This window comes from Anopheles coluzzii, chromosome 3 (genome assembly GCF_943734685.1).
Source record: "Anopheles coluzzii chromosome 3, AcolN3, whole genome shotgun sequence".
In the NCBI taxonomy this organism is placed as follows: domain Eukaryota; kingdom Metazoa; phylum Arthropoda; class Insecta; order Diptera; family Culicidae; genus Anopheles; species Anopheles coluzzii.
This window is the reverse complement of record NC_064671.1, coordinates 41,602,082-41,623,153: the sequence shown is the minus strand read 5'-3', so window position 1 is coordinate 41,623,153 and position 21,072 is coordinate 41,602,082. Positions and strand designations below refer to the sequence as shown.

The 21,072-nt window shown below is 44.2% G+C and overlaps 1 protein-coding gene across 10 annotated transcripts in view; it reads left to right on the top strand.

Moving 5' to 3' along the window:
- LOC120954716 (aryl hydrocarbon receptor nuclear translocator homolog) overlaps positions 1-21,072 on the top strand; it is a 197,610-nt gene that overhangs the window by 45,812 nt on the left and 130,726 nt on the right. For 5 of the 10 annotated variants that reach the window (XM_049610188.1, XM_040374882.2, XM_049610186.1 and 2 more), the window contains exon 2: positions 7,219-8,928. The exons of 3 other annotated variants lie outside the window; for them this stretch is intronic. In XM_049610188.1, coding sequence (XP_049466145.1) covers positions 8,513-8,928 — 416 coding nt within the window. In that variant the 5' untranslated portion in view covers positions 7,219-8,512. Of the gene's footprint in view, positions 1-7,218; positions 8,929-16,596; positions 16,666-21,072 lie in introns of all 10 variants that reach the window. 2 more of the 10 variants (XM_040374879.2, XM_040374880.2) reach the window with 1 other exon arrangement.

Genomic DNA, 21,072 nt, shown 5'->3' with positions numbered 1-21,072 from the left:
GCGAACGATGAAAAAAATGCCTAGGGGTGTCTCGCACTGCAGCTGATCCAACGTCATCGCCACCATCGTCAGGCACGGTTGGAGACGTCGTCCTGCTTTTTTTACCATTCTCCAGCCCCCGAATCCTTCCAGAGACCTTTTGAAAAAGTCCTATCACTGCGCTTTACACAGCTCAAGTTTTACTACACGCTTGTGCTACACAATGTTGCGCTATGCGCGATTGAAAGAGTATTCCAGACCCCAATATATACCACCCTCTGTTCCTGGTAAATATGGTTGTGGAAGTTTGCAGTACACACTTTTTTTTACGTTCCACCTCGGATCCTTAAGGTCTTCCGGTTTTACGATGTATCAAAACTGGCAGCTACAGTAGCTTCGCAAAAAGAGCGTCGGAGAATCCATGAATCATAACCGAATGTTCGATCGAACTATAAAAGCCTTCCGGTTTTTGGTTTTTGTTCGTTCTGTCCCTTTTCCCCTCTGGCGAGTCCTAGACGCCGAGTGCCGTTGGTCAATAGAGTCCAAACAGTTATTATAACAAACCTAGCACAGAGCGAACGCGTGCCATATTTTTTTTTCGGAGGGCGAGCTGTAAGCGCAGGACGAAGGATAAAGGGGACACACCTACACAGACATACTCACACGTTAGTAAATACATACACACACACGCGTAGACTTTATGTGGGGGTGATATCAGTTTTTCGAAATCAATTCTTCGTTTCCGGTTTTTTTGGCTGGCGAACTCACCGGGTGGGGGACGAAAGCGTTCGTCCTTTTTTTTGGGGAAGGCTTTGCTGCTCTCTCTATTTACGTGTGTGTATGGTGAGGTTGGTGGCAGCTCGCTTACTGCGAGCGGATGTCCAGATGGAAGGATAAAGTTTAATTGGTTTCGAAGCAAGGCCAATACGGCACAAACGCGTCCAACAACACACATACACACACATTATGCTGTTGCTGTTGACCAGTTTTGCTTGTACTGTGTTGTCGGCAAGGGCCTTGTTGTTGGCGCATACCATTTCTGATAGATTTTCTCATTTCATTATTTTCGCTTCTTTGTTGCTGGGTGTTTGCTGCGTTTGTTGTGCGTTGACTGACTGCACGACGGTGTACACTATGGATCAGTCTGTCACACAGGGGCTGCTCCCTCTCCAGTCTGCCCAGAGGGGAGAAGTGTGGCGGGTCGCTGCAGTGTATTTTTTGTTTTGTTTTCCCGCGAAGGTTTTTTGTCTTTATTGTTTTTGGCTGGTATTCGGGAGGCCAATTAAAACAATTTTAAGAGAGCTCCGCGCTATCCGGTCCTGTATGAGTGTTTGTAGTGTACCGCCGCGCCGACCGTGGCAGGGCAGGAAAATTGGAGCCAATTTGAATTGTGTTATTAGAAGCGTTTAACGTGTCGCTGCTGCGTTCTTGGGGCGATGTGTCTGTCACTGTCTCTGACTGGTTGATTGATATTTTGATATGTCCGATGAGATAACCTTCGCGGGGTGTGTGTGGCCGAAAGATGAACAAAAAATAGCGATGAAACAAAGCGTCAGAACCCCGAAATGTTGTTGATGCCCGGCGAAGAGAGGAGGTCTTACACACCGCATACCATCGTAATGTAATGTGGCTCTTGAATCGATCGTAATGGAAACAGATTGGCGGTCGTTATGAAATAGATACAAAGCTTGTTCCACTTCTGCCTAGGAACTGGCGCCTATTTCATCCCCAACCCCAGCCCTGCTGCTTGCTTGATGGGATACATATGTTCACATTACTTCATCGTGTTAGGCTTCAGTTATGATGCATCGAATATACAAGACTCCCTCTACCCTCCAACACCATAGTGTTGTGTGTTTTGTTTTGTTGCAATTTAATATTAATTCGGTTATTATTTTAGATGACCCGGTGGTAGTAGGCTCTCGGCTTGTCCTGTCTTCCGTTTGTTCAGCAATGCCTCCCGTTATTACGAACACTTTCCTGCCCGCGTGGCATTAATAGATGATCGATTACACACCGGGCGGGACGGTGGATTGATGTGTGTCAATGTTGTTGGAGAGGAGGGGGAGGCATGGAGAACGGCAAGTAATTTATAACGCACCGCAAATAGGTTCCCAGGGGTAGTAGCAAGCGAACGCGCTTACACTCGGCTGTTAAATGCTGCTCATTTATTTTTACTGTCTAGTCGCCATCAAAGAATCAATTCTCCTCCATGCCTTCCCGCGTGCGTATGCGTACGATGCAATTGAGACCAGGTGTAGTTGCTGCTGCTGCTGCTGCCCAGAGTTTTATGAGACCCATCTCAACGGGAGCAGCCAGCTCTCTCGCGCTAACCTCCACATATCCATTGGCGAAATAAACTAAAATTAATGCTACTCATTCGTCTCATTAAAAGTGTGTACGCTCTCGTTTGCTGTTCCTTCCTACCTTGCCTCCCGCCACCTTTCCGTAGAGGAGGAGCAGTTCCAACGGTGGGAAGACACACAGTGCAGCCACTTTGCATTTAGCACACATTTATTGTATTATTAACGAGCATGCGAAAGGAGCAATGGGGTAAGGCTAATGCTCTGTGGATTCGCGCTCTCGCACCCCATTATGCTGCTGTTGTTGTACGCCAATGTTTTACGATCGGTGCGAAACGGGTGCTAATCGACAGTCAACTCCCGGGCGCTTGTTCCGCTTCCCCTCAGGGCTCGATTTGCGTTCCCGGCGATGGATTCGGTGTGGGTTTTAGGTATCACTTATCTACCGCTGCCTCGACTGTGCAATCCATTCGACTGTGACAAAGTTCATCCGGTCCAATATTGGCCGGCCGGCAGGAAACCATCGCGTATAAATCCCGCTCGCAAGACAAAGAAGAGGCACACACACGCTGCAGTAGATTGTAATTGCAGTGCAACTGCTGCTGCATGTGCAACTCTCGATATATGACTGTTGCGCAAGGAATGTACATGCCGATTGTATGCTGGATGCGTTGTTTGTTCCCCTCATTGCTGTTTAATTCTTCTGCATTTTATTTTCTTGCCCACACCTCCTAGCCTAGACCTGTACGGCGTTTGTGTGTGTGGGTTTTAGTGTTTCTTTTTCTTTATTCTCCTTCTCCTATTTCCGGCCCCGTGAACACGACGCATAATTACTTACGCATGGACACCGAGACTGGGCAGTAAAATGTAAATGTGCTAACAATTCGTTATTTTTATGTTTAGCTTCTCGCCGTGCTGGCAGTTAAGCCATCAGACGGAGCTGATACGATGCTGTTGTCAAACTACAGCAGCCCCCGCTTGGTATGAATTATGCAGCGGGTTTATGATTTAGATATCATCATTTTCCTCTCCGAAGGCCTACGAATAGGATTAGGAACGAAAAATTCATTCATAAATATCGAAAGATGGTGTAACATGCATGTATATAGATATGCTCTCCGAGGGTCGCACTACCACTCATCACTACTGGTGTTGTTCCGAGTAGTGTCCGTAGGTGTCCTTCCAAGAAGTGATCCGGTTTGTACCTGTTTCTCCATCACCTACCGAACCTCCCCGCTTCAGTTGAAGGCGCGCAGGTCTAGAGGTGAAGAAACAGCCCAAGAAAAAGTGTCCCTGAGCGCGAGACAGAGAGCCATAGGTGTGAAAACAATTAAAAACATATCATCCCGAAAGTCAATAACCACAGGGGTGTAGCGAGGTCTGAACCCGCTGAGAGAAGCGCAGGTAACTCACACTTGCGTTGTACCTGTTGGGATGTTTGTTTTTATCGCCTGATACGTATCGGTGTTATGTTGGACCCGTAGTACCGTGCTGTAATTCTATCCCTGTTACTACCTGCAACGTCTTCTGATGGGCAGTTGCCATCCCTTTTCCGAGGCACAGGAAGAACCAATAATTTATTCCATCATTCCTTGGCCCGCGTTCCTTTGGTAACACTCGCTCTGGTCCACTGTCTTGGATAGATTGATTGGGTTTGTGGCAGGAAGAGCGAACAAAAAAAAGGAATAGAATTAGTAATAAATCACCCCCCAGCCGGAAATGGAAATAACTCCACGGGAGTGCATATGTGCCGGTGCATAAATGACACGGTAAATTATGTCCTTCCGATGTAAGCCACCGGCCACAAGGTTGAGCTTTGGGTTGAATTGTTTCGATTGGAATTTGGCAAAATCACAGCTGTGTGAGTAGACGAACGATCATCAAGCTGCAACAAAGGCGCTCGAAAACTCAAGGCAGAAGTCAAACACTGCCGCATTTTCGTCCGAATTGCAGCTGAGTACATAAATCTCGCCACAACTGAGGCGTGCAGCGGCGGATGCATCCGATTTCCCGACGTCCGACGACGACAACGACGACGACCGAGTGGCTGGTGTTTGCCCTTTTGTCTGCCGACTTCCGATAAACATAACAGCTTCTAGCATTTGGGTTCAAATTTCAAACCTCACTGTGCCTTGTGTGAGCCCTGTCAGCGCGGAGTGGGATGGAACTGTCGTTCCTCGGTAACATAAATAAAGATCTTTACAGCCTCACCCGACCTCTAGGACCTTGTTCGCCGTCAGCTGTGTCTGTAGTTGCCAGTTTCACTTTCCTATGCACGGGAATGGTTTTTGTGACCTGGGTTTTACACCCCGTTTGGGCATGCACTAATCGATTACAATATGATGGGTTTTTACCGAGCAGAGGGAAATTTTATTCCACCTCCGCACGGGCCCGACAGCGAAGGTAGCTGTCGTGGAGATTGTCGTTTTTACACCGGGAAAATCCTGCAATATTTCGAATATCACATCTTTTACGATGCTTACCATCGGGCAGTTTGAGCAGAGGGTGCAGTTCTTGCTTGCAGCTACGGGCCGCTTCTTTCCACTTTTTCTAAAGCCACTGCGGGAAAATCAGCAGTAGTGTACAGTCACTTTATCCACTGCGCGCTCGGAACATTGTGTGGTATGGCGATGGTTGAGGAGAAACAAAACAATGCAAGCAAAAATGTGCCTGCAAATGTAAAAAAGCAAAAACATACACTCATGCATTTGGAGTGGAGGCCCCTTTCCGAACCCTCACAGAAAGCTGGTCTGTGGAATGGGGCGCAGCGTAGTGCTATGCACTACGAAAACTCCGCCAGAATCGCGTTTTGTAGCTTTTGCTGCTATGCTGCTGTATTCTGTTCTACTACCTTCCACTTTACAACCTCCGCGTTTGGCGAGGTCAAGTGTTGCAGAAATGTTTACCAATATTTACCAACCGAAAAACCCTCGCCCTTTGCCCCCCCATGCCTTGCTCACGGACCAGTGTTCAATGCTCGGTGGAATGCTTCCGTACCGGAGAGCAGTACAAGTGTTGTTGCTGTGCAATGGAAACGGTTTGTTGTTTGGAATTGGTTGGTAGCAGAAAATGGCAACGGAGTGAAGTAAAGAAATTTAACGTTTTTCAGCTGGAAACTTCTCAGAGCGACTTGGCGAGGTTCCCTATATAGGCTAGTGGGGTTGTGTGAAGAGTAAGCCTCAATGTTATCAAGCAATTGTTGCAATTTGCGTTAGAATTCTTGTACCATTACGTTGAAAATAGTGGGGTAGCATATAGATAATAAAAATTTTATTCAACAATGCTTGGAATAATACATCAAATATAAATGTCCTTTACGTGCATTGTAGAGTAAATATCGTCGATTGCAGGGTTGCTTGGCTTATCTCATTTATCTGAGGTTGTGGTTTATGACTTTAAACAAAACATTGATATTGATATCTTCAAATCGTCGTTCAAATTCCATTATTGACCCATTTCGTATTTTAAACCATAAAGCTAAAATTTCAGTGCCTGTCGGTGGAATCCATTGCAATCAGGGTTGCATCCATTTGACAGTTACGTTCGGCTATATTTGTTGTAATCAATGGAGGAGACACAAAGATGTATTTTAAAATCGGTTTAGTTATCTTTTTTTCTGTTGAAATGGGTTATTTGAATAGATTTGAACATATCGAATAAAACAGTATTAAACATTTCTTGACACAATATTTATACTTCAGTACAAAAAACACCAATCTCTCATGAGCTAACCCAGTGATAGGATTTCGAGATGGCGGCTCTAAATTGTTTAAATTTTTCATAGAAATTTCTTTTTTTTTATTCATGGCTTATCTATTTGGCTCTTCACATGGAACTCTACGAACATTTTTGTAGAATTTAGCTCTTTTGGTCGCAAAGTTTGCCGACTCCTGAGCTAACCTGATTGAGTTGACATGAACAGACTGACTAGCTGACTAGATTCGTAAAACCGCAAACCGAAAATAAATTATTATTGAGAAATTTAGAAAAGTTGTTAATAAATCGTTTCATAGAAAGGTATACAATAATTAGAGGAATTCCATAGAACTAGAGCGTTAAAAATTAGTAGTCTTCTTCCCAATTATTAAGATCATGCTCCATATATTTATTTCTTCGTAAAACCCATTGAGAGTTCTTTGCATTCTTCTGTGTAAAAAATAAAAAAAAGTTTTACAAGGATTTAAAAATAGTTATTCTCATACTACACACATTTTTCGCTTATCGAACCTATGGTCTTCTGTTACACCTACGGAATCAAAGAGGTACTATCATGCCCTGCTGTCCCTTTCTGGTCATACCAATAAAATCCCTTTAAAGAGCGCACTAAATCCGATTTCCGCCGTATCTTCGAACGCCAACAACCAAACCAAACGGCACAAACGCGCCTCGGACATTCGGTAGTCAACCGTCTCCCTCACACACACACTGCGCACCATTCGTTGGTTGTGTGTGTTCAAATTAGATCACTCGGAACCGCTTATTAGCCTCGCCCGTTTACATACCGAGAATTCGAGAGCGTGCTCGTAAAGATCAACACATACACCTCGCACCCCGGCGAACAGTGCAATATGCAACCACTTCGCAATCATCATCCTCAAACGCCCCCAGCCTGCAACTCAACTGCCACCAACACACACTCCGAAAAATTACACTTCATACAGACGGCATGGAGGTTTTGCAGTGCTGTGAAGTAAACGGGACAGGAACAGAGGATGCTAAAAGTAGGGAGGGCGTATACTATGTTGTGCACTTTGTAACAAGGATACAATGGAAATGGTGTGATTTTTCGATACGTTTCGATTGTCTCCTGTTATTACACTCGCTTATTTGTGCGTGTACTATCAAGTGTGAAAAGTGTGTGGGTTTTTTGTTTAATCATAATAAACTTGTTCCCGAAAAAGCGTTTGCGCTCATTTATTATTTTAATCCAATTCAGATTGACGCACGGCAGATTGATTTTGCAAAAAAAGAGGAGTAGTATAAAGAAGTGAGAATCAAAAACCACCCACCGGGAAGAAGGATATGCAAAAATTGAGTGCGTGAAGAGTGTCCGCTGAAAAAGGCGAGAATTCAACCTACAGTGTGTGATATCGGTTTAATTATCAGTGGAAAGTATTTTTCCCGTCGGCGTCCAGTGCCACGTTTACTGTGGCCGAGTGTTTTTCGTTCCGCGTGTGTAGCGTTTTGTGTGTCCCCTGAGTGCTTATATATTTATGTGTGCTTGTGTGTGCAACTCGGGGCGAAAAAGGGGTGAAAGCGGAAGGAAGGGTTGCCCACCAAATTTGGGTGCGTGTGACAGTGTGTTCTGTTTGTTCGGTTTGTTTGTTGAGTAAATGAAGTGTACGCCACGGGCCAAAAAAAAAGGAGCGAAAGTGTACATCGCGCATTCGTGAATGTGTGGTTGTGTGTGTGCTCATATGTGTTTCAAGAGTGACGAATGCAAAATGCACCCGCAACGAGTGCGTTAGGTGCAAGAGCGGGTTGTAGTTTTATTTTTTAATTTAATTTCACCCCCCTCATTCCCTCGGTGCAATTGGATGCATGCCACTGCAAATTGGCTCGGTCGCAATCGAAGGGAGAAGTGTGCAATACTACTGCTAGTACTTCTACTACTACTACTACTACTGCTACTACTGTAGTGTCCGGTTGCATATGTTAAGCAGTGCTAAATTGTAGCCCTTTTTTGCGGATGGATAGCAACATGTGGATGGAGAGATGAAAGATTAATAACGAGCGTGAAAAAAAGAGCTTTCCGCGTGTGCAACACTAACGAGTTGTGGAAAAAAGGGCAGTTAAGCAGATCAATTATCGGCGGATGCAACGGATTGGAGCGCTCATGTGTAAGCGGAATTGTTCCGTCCGAGTGGGGTGATTGGAGGGAAAAGGTGCGAGATTATTGTGCATACATTGCATACGCCTACGGGGCTGGTGCGCGCTCGCCGGAAGCTCAGCGTATTTCCTCGATGTTTGTAGAACCTGTGTGATAAAACGGCGCGTGTGTGTGTGGCTCAGTGCTTCTGTGCTCGCTGGATCCATATCAGGAGCGGAAGCCATTTTTGCCGCCCTGTCGGTGTTTGTCCCTCATCCACCTAACATTTACCATAATAGAGGCTAAGCAGTGCTGTACAGCTTTGGACGCAGTGTGAGCAGCAGCAGCACGGGGCGGACTTTGTGGACGCAACCTAGACCCCAAAACGTTTTGCAAACTGGAACCATATGACGTAAGCACGATGTACGCGTACGCGCAGGGTGGATCGCAAGGTCCGCCACACTACGCGACACCGGGCAACGCGTACCTGGCCGGACCGCACCATCACCATCCGTACCCGGCCTACCATCACGGTGGCTCGCCGACGCCGCCTTCCACCATCACCTCGTTCAACAACGTACCTGGACCGTCGACGCTGCTCGGCCACCACTATGCCTCGCCGCACCATATGCCACCGCCACCGCCCCCACCGTTGCCGAGCGCGGCGGCCAGTGCGGTGGCGGCCGCCGGTGTGGCCGCCGTCTCGCACAACCACCAGGCGGCGGCAGCGGCGGCTGCGGCGGCCGCAGCCGTAGCGGCCGGCGTTTCGCCGATGCAAACCGACCCGCAGCTAACGGAGCTGGCGCCCTCGCTGGGCGGAATCACCAAACGAAGAAGGTAAATTTACAGCACTGAGTGGCAGATGCAACTTGCGGTTGCTGAACTACTCAATTGAAGTAATGAAAAATTAAGCGCTAACCACGCAATCATGAACACTTCACTCTCGATTGAAATAGCTCTGCACTGAGTGGTCGGCTTTTGATAATATTCAGGTCATCTCTTGTCTCTGATCTAAACGTGCAATCGAAAAAAAGTTATAATTAAAAATAACATGTAATTATTGTTATACAATGTTACTATCTAATGCTGATGTATCTCTGATGAGTTTCAATGATTTTTTTTAACAACAGAATACGAATTTGTGTCATATAAACCACCTTTGGCCATGGCATTGCTTTGAATTTGTAAAATGCTGTTCAAATAAGATAAAGTAACAAAGTTAATAGATCATATAAGCGCTTAGCCTGTTGGGTGTTTTTCTTCGTAGATTTTTATATGATAATCTCAGAAATTGTATGTTGACTTTTGGGTGGACGTAGCAGAAATACTTGATATTTTTAGGTGCAACTAACGAACTACATTAACGTAACGAATTCGGTCAGTTGTTATCATGGCCAGGATGTGCTAAAAGAACAATTAGAATATGCGTTGTTTGTATAGATTAGATTATGTTTTTAATATGATCAAGCTATTATTATTATTTATTTTAAAAAATTATCCAGCCATGCTGGCCTTCATAACTTAATGCTAGATTCCTAACTAATATAAACACTCAAGTCATGTGCAAATAAATAAAAGCTGACCACAAAAAAATGTTAAAAATAATAAGAATTTCACTCGTCAGTAAAGGCTTCGCAAAGTTTGTTTTAGCATATTTACGCATACGCTAGGATCGACAATGCTGTTAACAGAGCTATACGAGTTAATCATTCTCAAAAGTAGATCATGGATATAATACATTATATATATCCTCCTTTGCATGGAATAATCTCGTCTCATCTGTTCGTAAGGATTGAAGTTGAGTAATTATGAATTTAATTAGAATAAGCATTGATAAGAGTCGCTCGAATGATATATTTTTTTAAAGTATAATTTCATGTTGGTTCAAGTGAATGGTCAAATATCCTGGAGCCTGTGATTTGATAATCTTTTTTATTTGATCCGCAATTGATTATAATTTTCACTCAATGTATCCTTTCTTCCTGCTCACTAATACTTTCAGCAGGCATTAATCAAAACTGAGAACAGGCTTAGTTAGCGTTTCACTGCATAAGCTGTTCAGAAATATCATAAAAAAGTCACGAAAACATGTTACGTATGGTAATCTGTGTAAGATGTACGTTGTAAATTCACCTTTTAAATTCATACATATACACTCAAAGTGCTGTTTATGAACAGTATTTTTTTTAGAATCACTTTCAAAACAATTTCCTTTTATTTAGTGACCGGTCCTTTGCGTATTACGATACACCTTAAAAATTCATAATTCTTTACAACCTTCAACTGCTCCGAGCAGAGCACCATGGAAGGTAAAGGTGTCATATAAAACGATTCTATTATCTGCTCCCATCGATCCCCTGGTCATTGGTGTTGGCAGGGCCTCTGCACAACAAATCAAGCATAAAATACAACCATACTTCGCTGCACAGCAGAAAAAAGCAGGCCTGCCAGCAAATAAAACTAAACACATATAAAATCCAAAATCTCTGCATTCCGTAGCGTTGTTTGCGCGGTGGCACCGAATACTACTGGCTACCGGAATTTATTATCCGATATTAACATAAAAACGTTGCTCGCGCATTGCCACCAACCGAACCAACTCGCACCCAGCGTCTGTAGCTTCTGCTCCGGTGTCTGGGGCTCTAAAACAAAACAGAACGCTTCTTGAGCAGTTCTTTTTGCTTTTCGGGAAGAAGGCAGACCGCGAATTGCAGTTGCCGAGAGTGTCATGTTACGGACTCTGCGGTGGCAGATAAAAATTGTACGATAAAATGGCAACGAGCTTCGTTGCGCCTGTTTTCGATTCTGTCTCTCCTGCTCCAGCTTTTCCCACTTAAACGTTACGCTTGATTGTAGTGTCGATCGAGAAATCGATGCAAAACATAACGATACACTTCATAAAAATATCCTCCCATACTTAAAGGCCCGCCAACATGGGTCAGGAAGAAATTCCCTAAGCGCGTTGAGTGCGCTCGAGTATTAATTTACTTGCTGCTGCTGCTGCTGCTGCTGCTGCTGCTGGTGCTCTTCGGGTTGCTCCTCTTGCAGCATTTTTCTGTTCTGCAAACGCACCCGTACTAAACACTGGGCCACCTTTTTGTGGAGCTTGGGGTTTGAAGATGGTGTGTCTGGTTTGAAGAAATCGCACAAAGCCTTGGAAATAAAGCAGCAAAACAGCAGGAGCACAGCACAGGAGCGCACATACACAAACGAAAACACAGCGGTGGTTTGCAAAGGTAAATGAACGGGGTTGGGTTGGTGGAAGACGGGAACAAAAAACACACACAACACAACCGAACAAATCTTTTCGCAATTTACACTTTCCGCAACGTCATAAATTTTCGCGCGCGCCCGGGACGGAAAGAATCTGCTCGCCGCCGATTGCTGCGCGGGGACGACGCGGCCACATTCAGCAAGCGCCGTGTCCTCCGGACGACTTCGTCCTGACCTCCTTTCCTTTTGGAGTGGACAGCAACGCTTGTGGAGGCAGTAAAGAGTACCCCGGTCCCTTGAGCACTGCAGCCTTTCCCCTTTCTGTCCCGGCAAACAGTCATCATCACCTTCCGTGGGTCATATTTACAAAAATATTATGATAGCAATAAAATTTTATGTACTCCCCGCATCATCATCATCTCGCCGAAGTTAGTGGCTATGGACCGTATCCTACCCTGCCACTTCCTTCCCTGAAGTGGCATAAAGAAAGGACGAGAGTTTTAAGTAAAGGCTCAGCTGCGTCGTCACCGGCAGTTAGGATGGACAGTGGTTCATTTTCCTATGCCAGCCAACTAACTGGCCGGACACGCGAAGGATAAAAATGAAAACAAGGTGGAAAAATAAAACAGCCAATACGGTAAACCTCATCAAAGTATCAATTACTCTCGCGATCGGCAGCAGCCAAGTGGTGGTGGTGGAGAGGTGAAGCTTGCTGACTACACCAGCGAGTTTTCTGTGAAGTTGTTGACTCCTTTTCTCAACAAACCCCGTGCTGGCGGGGTGAAAAAAGGATTGATTTACGAAGACATCAGCTGCTGCTGCTCGTTCCTCGCTAGGTCGTCGCGGTCGAGTGCCAGGGAAATGAGGCACATTCTTGTTATTATTTACAGCTCCTCCCGGTACGCGGGCAATAATTGTGCACCCCAAAGAAAATCTCTGCTGCATGAAAGGCGTCGGTTTTGAACAGCGCTGCGCCTGCTGTTGCTTTTCACCAGCAATAGTGGAATGTATTTATTCTCTTAACTCCGGCCGATTTTTCTCCTCCACCGTTGGGCCGTGTCCTTGTTGAAGTGCGATGAATAATTTATTTATTTTCGCCACGGTTGCATTCATCATGCAGCATTAAACGCACTAATAGATCATCGACACCAGCGATGTGATGATGCGTAAGAAACGTCTCTATATATGCCTCTCGAAGAAGGAGGTAAACGCTTAATCGCGTCTAGCGTTATTTATGGAGAGCAAACCCTCCAGAGTGTGTTCCGCCAGCATCTACAGTTGCATCTTCATCATGGCCGACAACAGAAGTGGTGGTGGAAGCAGGAGCGGTTTAAGGGGGGTGTTTTGCATTCGATACGCAGAGACTCACAAGCGTTTTAAAAGTGCTCGAGTTTTGCATTGTTATCCTGCTGTGTCTGTGTGTATGGTGCATCTCTTGCTCATCCCGCTGGTCGGTCTCTTAAATCTGTAATAAATTAAATTTAATGTTATGTTATCTTACCTTGCCACCCTACGCCTTGCCATCCCTATCTAGAGCCACATTACGCCTTTCCTTTTGGTTAATCTCACCGTCTGTCTCTCCGTGTGGTTCTGCGATCGCGCGTTTCAGCGTCCCCCGGTTGTATCTCCCAAATTAGGGAGCTCCACAAAACAGCGCTGGAAATGCAGTAGACGCGCGAGAAACGGATTACAAAGAATGGTCCCGGTGAAACATGCGCCAGTGATTTCACTATCAACTAACCCCCAACCGGGATATTTCGCTTCGCTTTTCTCCGGTGTCCTCCACTCTCTCTCTGTCTCTGTCTCTCTTTTTCTCTTATTTTCCCCGTGTTGTCGATCGTGATCCTTTTGAAGCCGGTGAGGAGCATCCGAGAAAAAGAAACCAAGAAACGTATGACGCGCGTATCACAATCACCACCACAGAGGGATACCGAATGCGCAATGTGCTGCTGCACGCGTGCAAATTCTCGTAGTATATATATATTTTTTTCTTGTGCATCATGCTACACCGACAACCGGTATCAAACTGTAGTGCTGAGGATTGAAAGAGAGAGCGAGAGTGAAACAAGGAACATGTTTTATGCCCTCTCGTGTCCCTTCGCAACGACCATTCATCTCTTATTGGCATCGAAAAGCATCAATTGATTCATTTGGTTTCGATACTGCCGGGGCGTATAAAAACAAGCGTACTTTGGAGCCTGTGTAAGGATTACCAACGATTGAAGTGATTTCACGGGCAAACGAAGTGAATCTTTTGCTTTTGGGATTGTGAGCGGGTGGGAGGTGGAATGTTATCGTTAACGTGCTTCTCACGATTCTTGTCCACTTCGCCACCGAGCCACCCGTAATGCTGTGGGAAGATATAAATGCGCTGACTTGAGCCCCGGACATGTAGGAAATCATCCTCGCCGTTTGCCAGTTTCGCCCGGTGCAGTTTTAATAATTTTTGCAATATATCAAAATTTAATTTACGAAATGACAATTCACGACATGGCGCACCTCTGTACAATAACCGTACAATTGTATTTTTTCCCATCTTGAAAATTCAGGGTCGGTCAGTCATGCTTTTAAATTTGACCCTTGCACCGGCCTGTTGCGGTGTCTCAGTTCACAGAAGACGCATCTTGTGTCTTGCACACGGCCAAAGTTCAGCCGTAGTTGGCAGCATTGAAAATTGTTTTATTGTGTTGAAAACAAACATATTTTTTATGTACTGCTGTAGGACGCATATAATCAGAATTGGATTGAATTTGGCAGTGAAAAAGGTGTAGAGGTTTGATTTAATTGTTCCCTTATTGCGGCTCAATTTATTTTTTGTGTGTTTTATAGATACCCTATATTTATATGGAACTTTCATTTTAAATATTATAAACTGATAATTAACATGCGACAAAGAATTATGCATGCTTATGTGTATTGGGATTAATCAAAACTTTATATTATAAGCTATATCCTTTTTGTCCATTTTACTTAGTCGATTTTCAACCAATGCAGATGCAAAATCGTCTCTCTTTTGACATTTGCCAAATTTAGGTTTCGAGCAAATTTTACTTATTTTCCACAGAAACTGTGAAATGAAATTACTTGTCTGTTTAACTTTGAACAGTCATTCAAAAACGTTAAAAAAGTTCTATTCAGTCAGAATCATATTAAATAGTTAATATAGTGACTAAAATCACATGCACACGTAATTAATACTTACTCATATAGAACTAGCGACACGTCAGAAAATAAAATCAAATGAAAATTGAACAAGAAACTACACTTCATAGTTTTTCGTAGTGTTTGTAGTTTATTTTCGTAAAAAATTAAAACAAATGTTTTGATAACTTCCAGAAAAAGATTATCTCTTACAACATATTTTAGTCTAATTTTCTAGCTCTTAAATTATCGTTTTTGATCTAGAATTTCAACATTGAATATACATTCGCGCGTTAAAATATAGAAAAAAAGCATTAAATCATGCAATACACTACTGTGACTTTTTTTTTGCTCAAATAAAAGCAATAAATAATTTCAATTACAAAGACACTTCATCAAAAAGTAAAATGCCACTTTTTTATTCGATCGTTCGAACGGGGCGTGCCCATTGTGCGGCGAAATAAATAAAAAAAACCCCGCTCACACAAATGGAGAGGGAGAGTGAGAAAAGTTGTACTCCCATGTTGCATTAAGCCCCGCCCACCGGCTCACGCTCAACACAGGCGCAAAACAGTTTCTGCATTTTCCAAGCGAAATTCGCGCCAAAACTTCACCGTGCATGTGTGTGTGTGAGTGTGTTGGGGGCGCCCGGTTTACCCGCGCTCCCCGTTCGACCCGTTTTCCGTTCTTTCGCTTTGCGCCCTTAATTCTCCCATTAGCTAGTGTGATTTTCTTCCGTTGAGTCCGTCGGAAGCATGGCACGTGTAATGGGAAAAGTAGTTGTGTTTTATTATTTTTAGGTTATTTCAGACTTTGTTTTTGTTGTTGCTTAAGATAATGTACATAATTATCAGACCCGTATGTGAATTGAGTTTTGTAATACAATTTTTACATTCTCCCCGTTTGTGCCGCTTGCCTGCTCTATCTGGCGTATCAGATCGCATTTTATGCTGGCATGCAACGATCGAACGCCGATAATAAATCAGCGATTCCATCTGCTCGGGTTGCGCACAACCCGTGTGTAGGCCTGCCTGCACTTTGAATAGATATTCCATCTTTTGCCGTTTAATGTACGCCCGAACCAAAGCCTCTCGGCCCAAGCCTATTGCTCATTAATGCGCAGTCACACACGGAATGACACGCTCACATGCAGGAGGACGGTGGTGCAGGAGAACCAAAAAAACACTCATGCACACATTTCTCTAAGAAGTTTTCAATAGACCAAAGGCTAGAAAAAAAGGTACCCTAAGGTAACACAGGGTGACGATTACAAACGAGCGTAGTTTTTAAATCCTTTTTACGGGTATTCGGGTTCCTCTCGATGGTCCTGTTGCGTGTTGAATGGTCCAGGGATGGCGAAACGCTGCACTGGTCGCCCCTACCGAACTACTGTCGGTTGTGGCCCGGTCACTGGCTTACGAGTACATAAATTACGGAACTAAGCATTTGCATATCAATTGACGCTAGTCAGGCACATATACACACACACTGATGTGGTTCGTTTCTGGCTAGCGTCTCGGGATGTGAGTAGTTCGGTACACTGTGAACGCATTTAAGCTTCCATTACACGGACGCATGAATGGCTAGGAGAGAGCATTGGAGACGTCCGAAACATGGTTAAGCCCTAGGCTTTTCGCAAGCAAAACAGTTCCATGTCAAAAAGGCCTTCATACGCAATACGTCCCACAGTCTTCCACTATTGGGGAATGCTTGGCTGGGTTGTTTTCACTCGTAGCGTATGCATTGTAGAGAGGCCTTAGTTCGCGAGCCGAGAGTCCCCAGCACACAACGGCGAAGGAAGAGGGACGCCCTAGGAGTTTGCTTTTACAACAAGTGGTCAATTATTACACGCGGAAGCGTAGTAGCAGAAGCACACTCCTTATGGAGTAAGACCTGCCAAGCCAGATTGCGTGTCTCGTAGGAGGAGAGTGTTTCCTCTTTCAAGGTAGTTGGTCGCGCTAGAAACAAACGCTTTGTACATTGGTAACAGTGTGGTGCGAGGTGGATGTTCCAAAGCCGATAATTGTTTTCCCACTGTTTACGATGAAAGATGTGGTTTAGTTTTCTTTCGAAATTGATTTACTGTATATACATATGTAAACGATTGGTTATAACTTGTTATAAATAATTATTTTCTATTTTTGATTTCAGGTACGTTTAGCCAAATTTATCCCAGGCTTGAGTAACACAAAAAAAGCAAAAACACGGAGGAACAATGTGGTATGTTTTTTTTTCATTATGATTTATTATCCTGGTTTGCCGTAGCACATCGTAGAATATATTTAGAATTGTTTTGACTCAAACTTACAGCTTAACAAACGGATGAGTTCCAAAATAGATTGGGCTCCTCTCTCAATAAACGGACAACAGAGCCTGTGGAAGCAATTCTTTGGTGGTTATTTTTAAGCCCTCTATTCTGAACTAACGCTCTATTAATAACAACACACTAGAGAATTTACCTTCAACCAGGAATTGGCTGAATAATTAATGCAAAAAGTTGTGTCTTGTCCTTTTCCTTTTTCGGCTCGACGGGAGGCATAATTTTCGGACAATTTTCTTTTCCCAAGCAGTGTCCAAAAATAACTTTATTCAGGCAAGCTGCAGGTGAGTCCGTGTTGTGGCGTGTGTTTTGTGTACGTACTGGGTGGGATAAAATTATCTCACTTACAATGTTGCAAACACTAAAACACGTTTGCCCGTTGAACTTTATTAGACACACGTTTGGGGGCAGCGCTAACTGTTGACTGTGGGTCGATTAACTTGGCTTCTTGGCTTCTTTTTTTGTTTGTTTCTCTCGTGTGCTTTCCAGCCCGTGTCCGTAACCGATACTCGCAAAGGGGGTAATGTATCGTCTTATAATGGACATTGAATAAATAAGCTGCAGCTGCTGCTCGCCGCATTGCGCCGTAAGCTTATCACCCTTGGGGCACTGCCCCATACTGATGTGTGGCTAATTTTATAACCAGCGTTTAATGCGTACATTCTTTAATTCGGGAAGGTGCATATCATCATTTTTGTCACCAGCAGGCTCCGCTGAAGGTGCTCTTACTACGCCAGCCACCAATGATTGCTAGATTCCCGTGCAACAATACGCTTAAGGGTGTTATTTATTTTACTAACTGAATCAATAATTATCATCTACCAAGAGGAAGAGTGTGTGTCAGTTCTGGTGCATTCTTGGAAGTGTTGTTACTGTTCTTGTGAGAATTTATTCCATTTCTTGCTGAAACTCAATCCACTCACACAATGTTCTTATTCTGGTTCTGTGTGCTTCAGCAAAATGCTATCTTGTACCATTGAGTACAGATGAGGAGGTATGGTTGAAGAGGAAGTATTTAGTGGCAGCTGTGAGGAAATTTGTTGGTTCATTTGCGTATCATAAAACGTCGGCAACGGGTGATGCAAAGGGATGATGTGCCAGTTCCGTCCTCCAACACAGAACACATCCCCTAGTACGCTTGTGCACTACTGCTAACCGACAGACAAAGAGAGAACGAGAGAGGGAGGCAATGAAGAGTAATTATGTATGCATATGAGGCAAATTTGGCGAGGCTCGCAAATGAAGCCATTTAATATTCAAAATGTTCACGGACCAGAAATAGTGCACCGGTACTCGATGGCGGGGTTTGTGTGCGTGTGCGCCCGAGTTTCACTACCAAGCACGTCAGATCGGTGTCTTCGGTGTGTTGCCTCGTCTTTACCGCGGCGACAATTAAGCAAAGAAGGAAGTGTGAGAATCTTCCATGACGTATAGGCAATGATCCAGCACACGGAGGGGAAGGTGCACGGCACGGGAAGCGCTTCTTACTATGGCTTGATTTTAAATTGAAAGGATAAACATTGAGAACGTCGTTCTGCAACTTGCAAGGGGGTGAAACTGTTTCATTATCCTGCGCTCGTAATGGTGCTGGCAAATAATTAATCCCACTCATCATGGCGGGAATCGTACGACATCTTAAGTGAAATGACTGTAGTACGGTGCGTCGAAAAGACGTGGTTAGCTGGGACAGGTAGGGGCAGTGACAATTTTGGGAACATCGTTGTTTGCTTTCAGGAAATAGGTACAAAGGTGTTGTGGTCCTCTTTTTCAATTCCCAAGATGACATCGATATGATAGGGTGTTGGGGAGAGCGTGTTGAACAAAATGTCCAAATTCACTACTTAGAGGACAAGACATTCAGGCAAGAATGATAAGAGATTGAGATCTCGCAAGGTAGGACATATTTGTAGTCATCATTAATTTTAAGTGCACTTTTGTCCTGAAGTTATATGAGAGGTGATTTAATGGAATGGAGAGATCTTGATGAAAATAATGAGTTCCATATATCAACTTTATAGCTAATGTAGAAGATGCCTCGTGCTTGTAACCTGCGATAAAAGAAATGGCTTGAGCAGTGAAAATGGCTTATTTTGTGAACAAATATTCTTAACACTTTGTCATTAAATAGCATTAAACATAAACCGTTGTGATGTACTAAAATATTACTTACGTTGCTCATTACTCGCTTGACTAATGTTATAATTTTAATTCGATATAAACTCTCGAATCCTTATAATCATCATATTTTACACATTTGTATCGGAAATGTTTTACCTACCACCACAATGTTAGCCCACACCGCAAGCAGGAATGCAACATAATTTGAATAATTTCTCTCCAACGCCTCCCCAATGAGCACAGCACCAATGCCCAGAAGCCTGGCAAGTAGTCAGATTACTTCGACGAATCGATTAACAACCTATCACATTCCTATCGCGATGCAGCATCGATTGCAAACAGCGTCGATAAATGGCGCCAACACACAGTGAAGTTTTGCATATTATTTTCCCTTCCACGCGCATTCCTTGTATACACAATTCTAAACTCCTTTCTTGTGCAACTTGCAAAAAACCAGAAATCAATGTTCCTTTTTCATGTTGTTGCTGCTGTTGCAAAATTTGTGGCGTTGTCGAATTGAGTCACCACCGCATCTGAAATATGTTGGTGTACGTGTTGTGTTGCTCCTTCTTTCTCTTTTTTGTTTTGCAAAACACGATCGAATTATTGGAATGCATGTCGATCGGTCAACAGATGATCCCGAAAAACCATGCTCAACACAGCACGAGACAGACACAACCATCATATCGTGTGCATTGTTTTTTGTGCGAGATTTTCGTGTTTTGCTGTGCTGTGCATATCCACATTCTTCCCGCTGGGACCTGGCCCCGGTGGTTTGGGGGTGTGTTTCATCGGTTCTCTTCTGTGCCGTTCGATGCCGGGATAGTTTATTGCGCCCGGCACGAAGCTGGCTAATCGCCGGCGAGTTTTGCAAGGAGCTCCTGCTGGGTCTGGGTTCGGCTTACCTTTTGCGTATGTGTATGGATACAGCGAATGATGGGTGCATTCAGGTGCCATCCTTGGTCTTGTATCTTGCGACGACCTTGCTGAAAAGTGGGAGTAAAAGGTGGTTGTAGGCCTTGGATACACAAAGCTCGTGCGTTGGTGTTATGTTTAACAAGCTTTTGAATTAGGTGAAAATTTACTTTTGAACCTAAACGATTGATTTTAAACAGTGCTATTTTCAACTGTGTGTTCAACATTCGATTGAATTCCCCGAAAAATGTCATTCAACTCGGTGACAAACTCCAAACAAGCGATTGGACGATGCAATAGTACACGTTTGACAAACTTGAAGTTCGTTTTTTCTGCGGAAATGAATGCACGCACGTTTGTGCATGTGCAGTTTGCATTCGATCTTTCCAAACCATCTCGTTCCCTCCTTATATTTCATCCTTACTTTATGTGCATGGGCCTTCCAATGGCACCCAACAATGCATCGTGGTGGCCAGCATCAATTGCACCCGGTGTCCGCCATCATCGCGCACAATACGGTGCGTCGATTGCTGCATGCTGCCCGGCGGCTGAAAATGCAAATGTGTTCGTGTATGTGGGTGTGTGCGTGTGTCTTATGGGAGTTCGATGCGTTCTGCGCGAGAGAAAATGGAAACAAACCCCCCGCGCTATAACACGCACTGATCAGGTGCATCAATACGCAAACAATGCAACGAAATTTATGGTCCAAAATTAAATCTTTTTTTGTTGTCGGGAGCCCCTCAACCCCCCTTAGGACCATGTATGCGAAAGCCATAGCTCGGAAGGGGTGGCAGAGGATTGGCTGTAGAACGGGAGGCGGCTGAAAACGGAAAGGCCTGATGAAGATGCGAGAATTTAATTTACCCAATCACAAGTTATTGTAATTTTAATGCCACGGAAGCGAGATTGTGCACCGAAAAGGGCGTGTGCTCGTGGGTATTTTTTATGAAACGTTCCACGGGGAAATCCCTTCATTTTGAGGTTGTAATGGCACACAGACACATAGGGATTGCAAATTCGGCTCGTACCCTCTCTTTTCCGGGTGGAAATGATTTGAGGAGGTGTAGCATTAAATGTCCTTTTTCGAAAACCCGTTAGTATTCCATGCATGTGTCTATGTGTGTGGGTACTACTGCACTTGTGTACTGTGGTTGTCGTTGCATCGTTGCAAAAGGGATGCAATTTGCTACTCCAACCTTTTTCCTTTTGCTTTTTCCCCTTTACTACTGCCACACATTCTCTCGCTCACACGCCGCTCCGTATGTGACACGCGG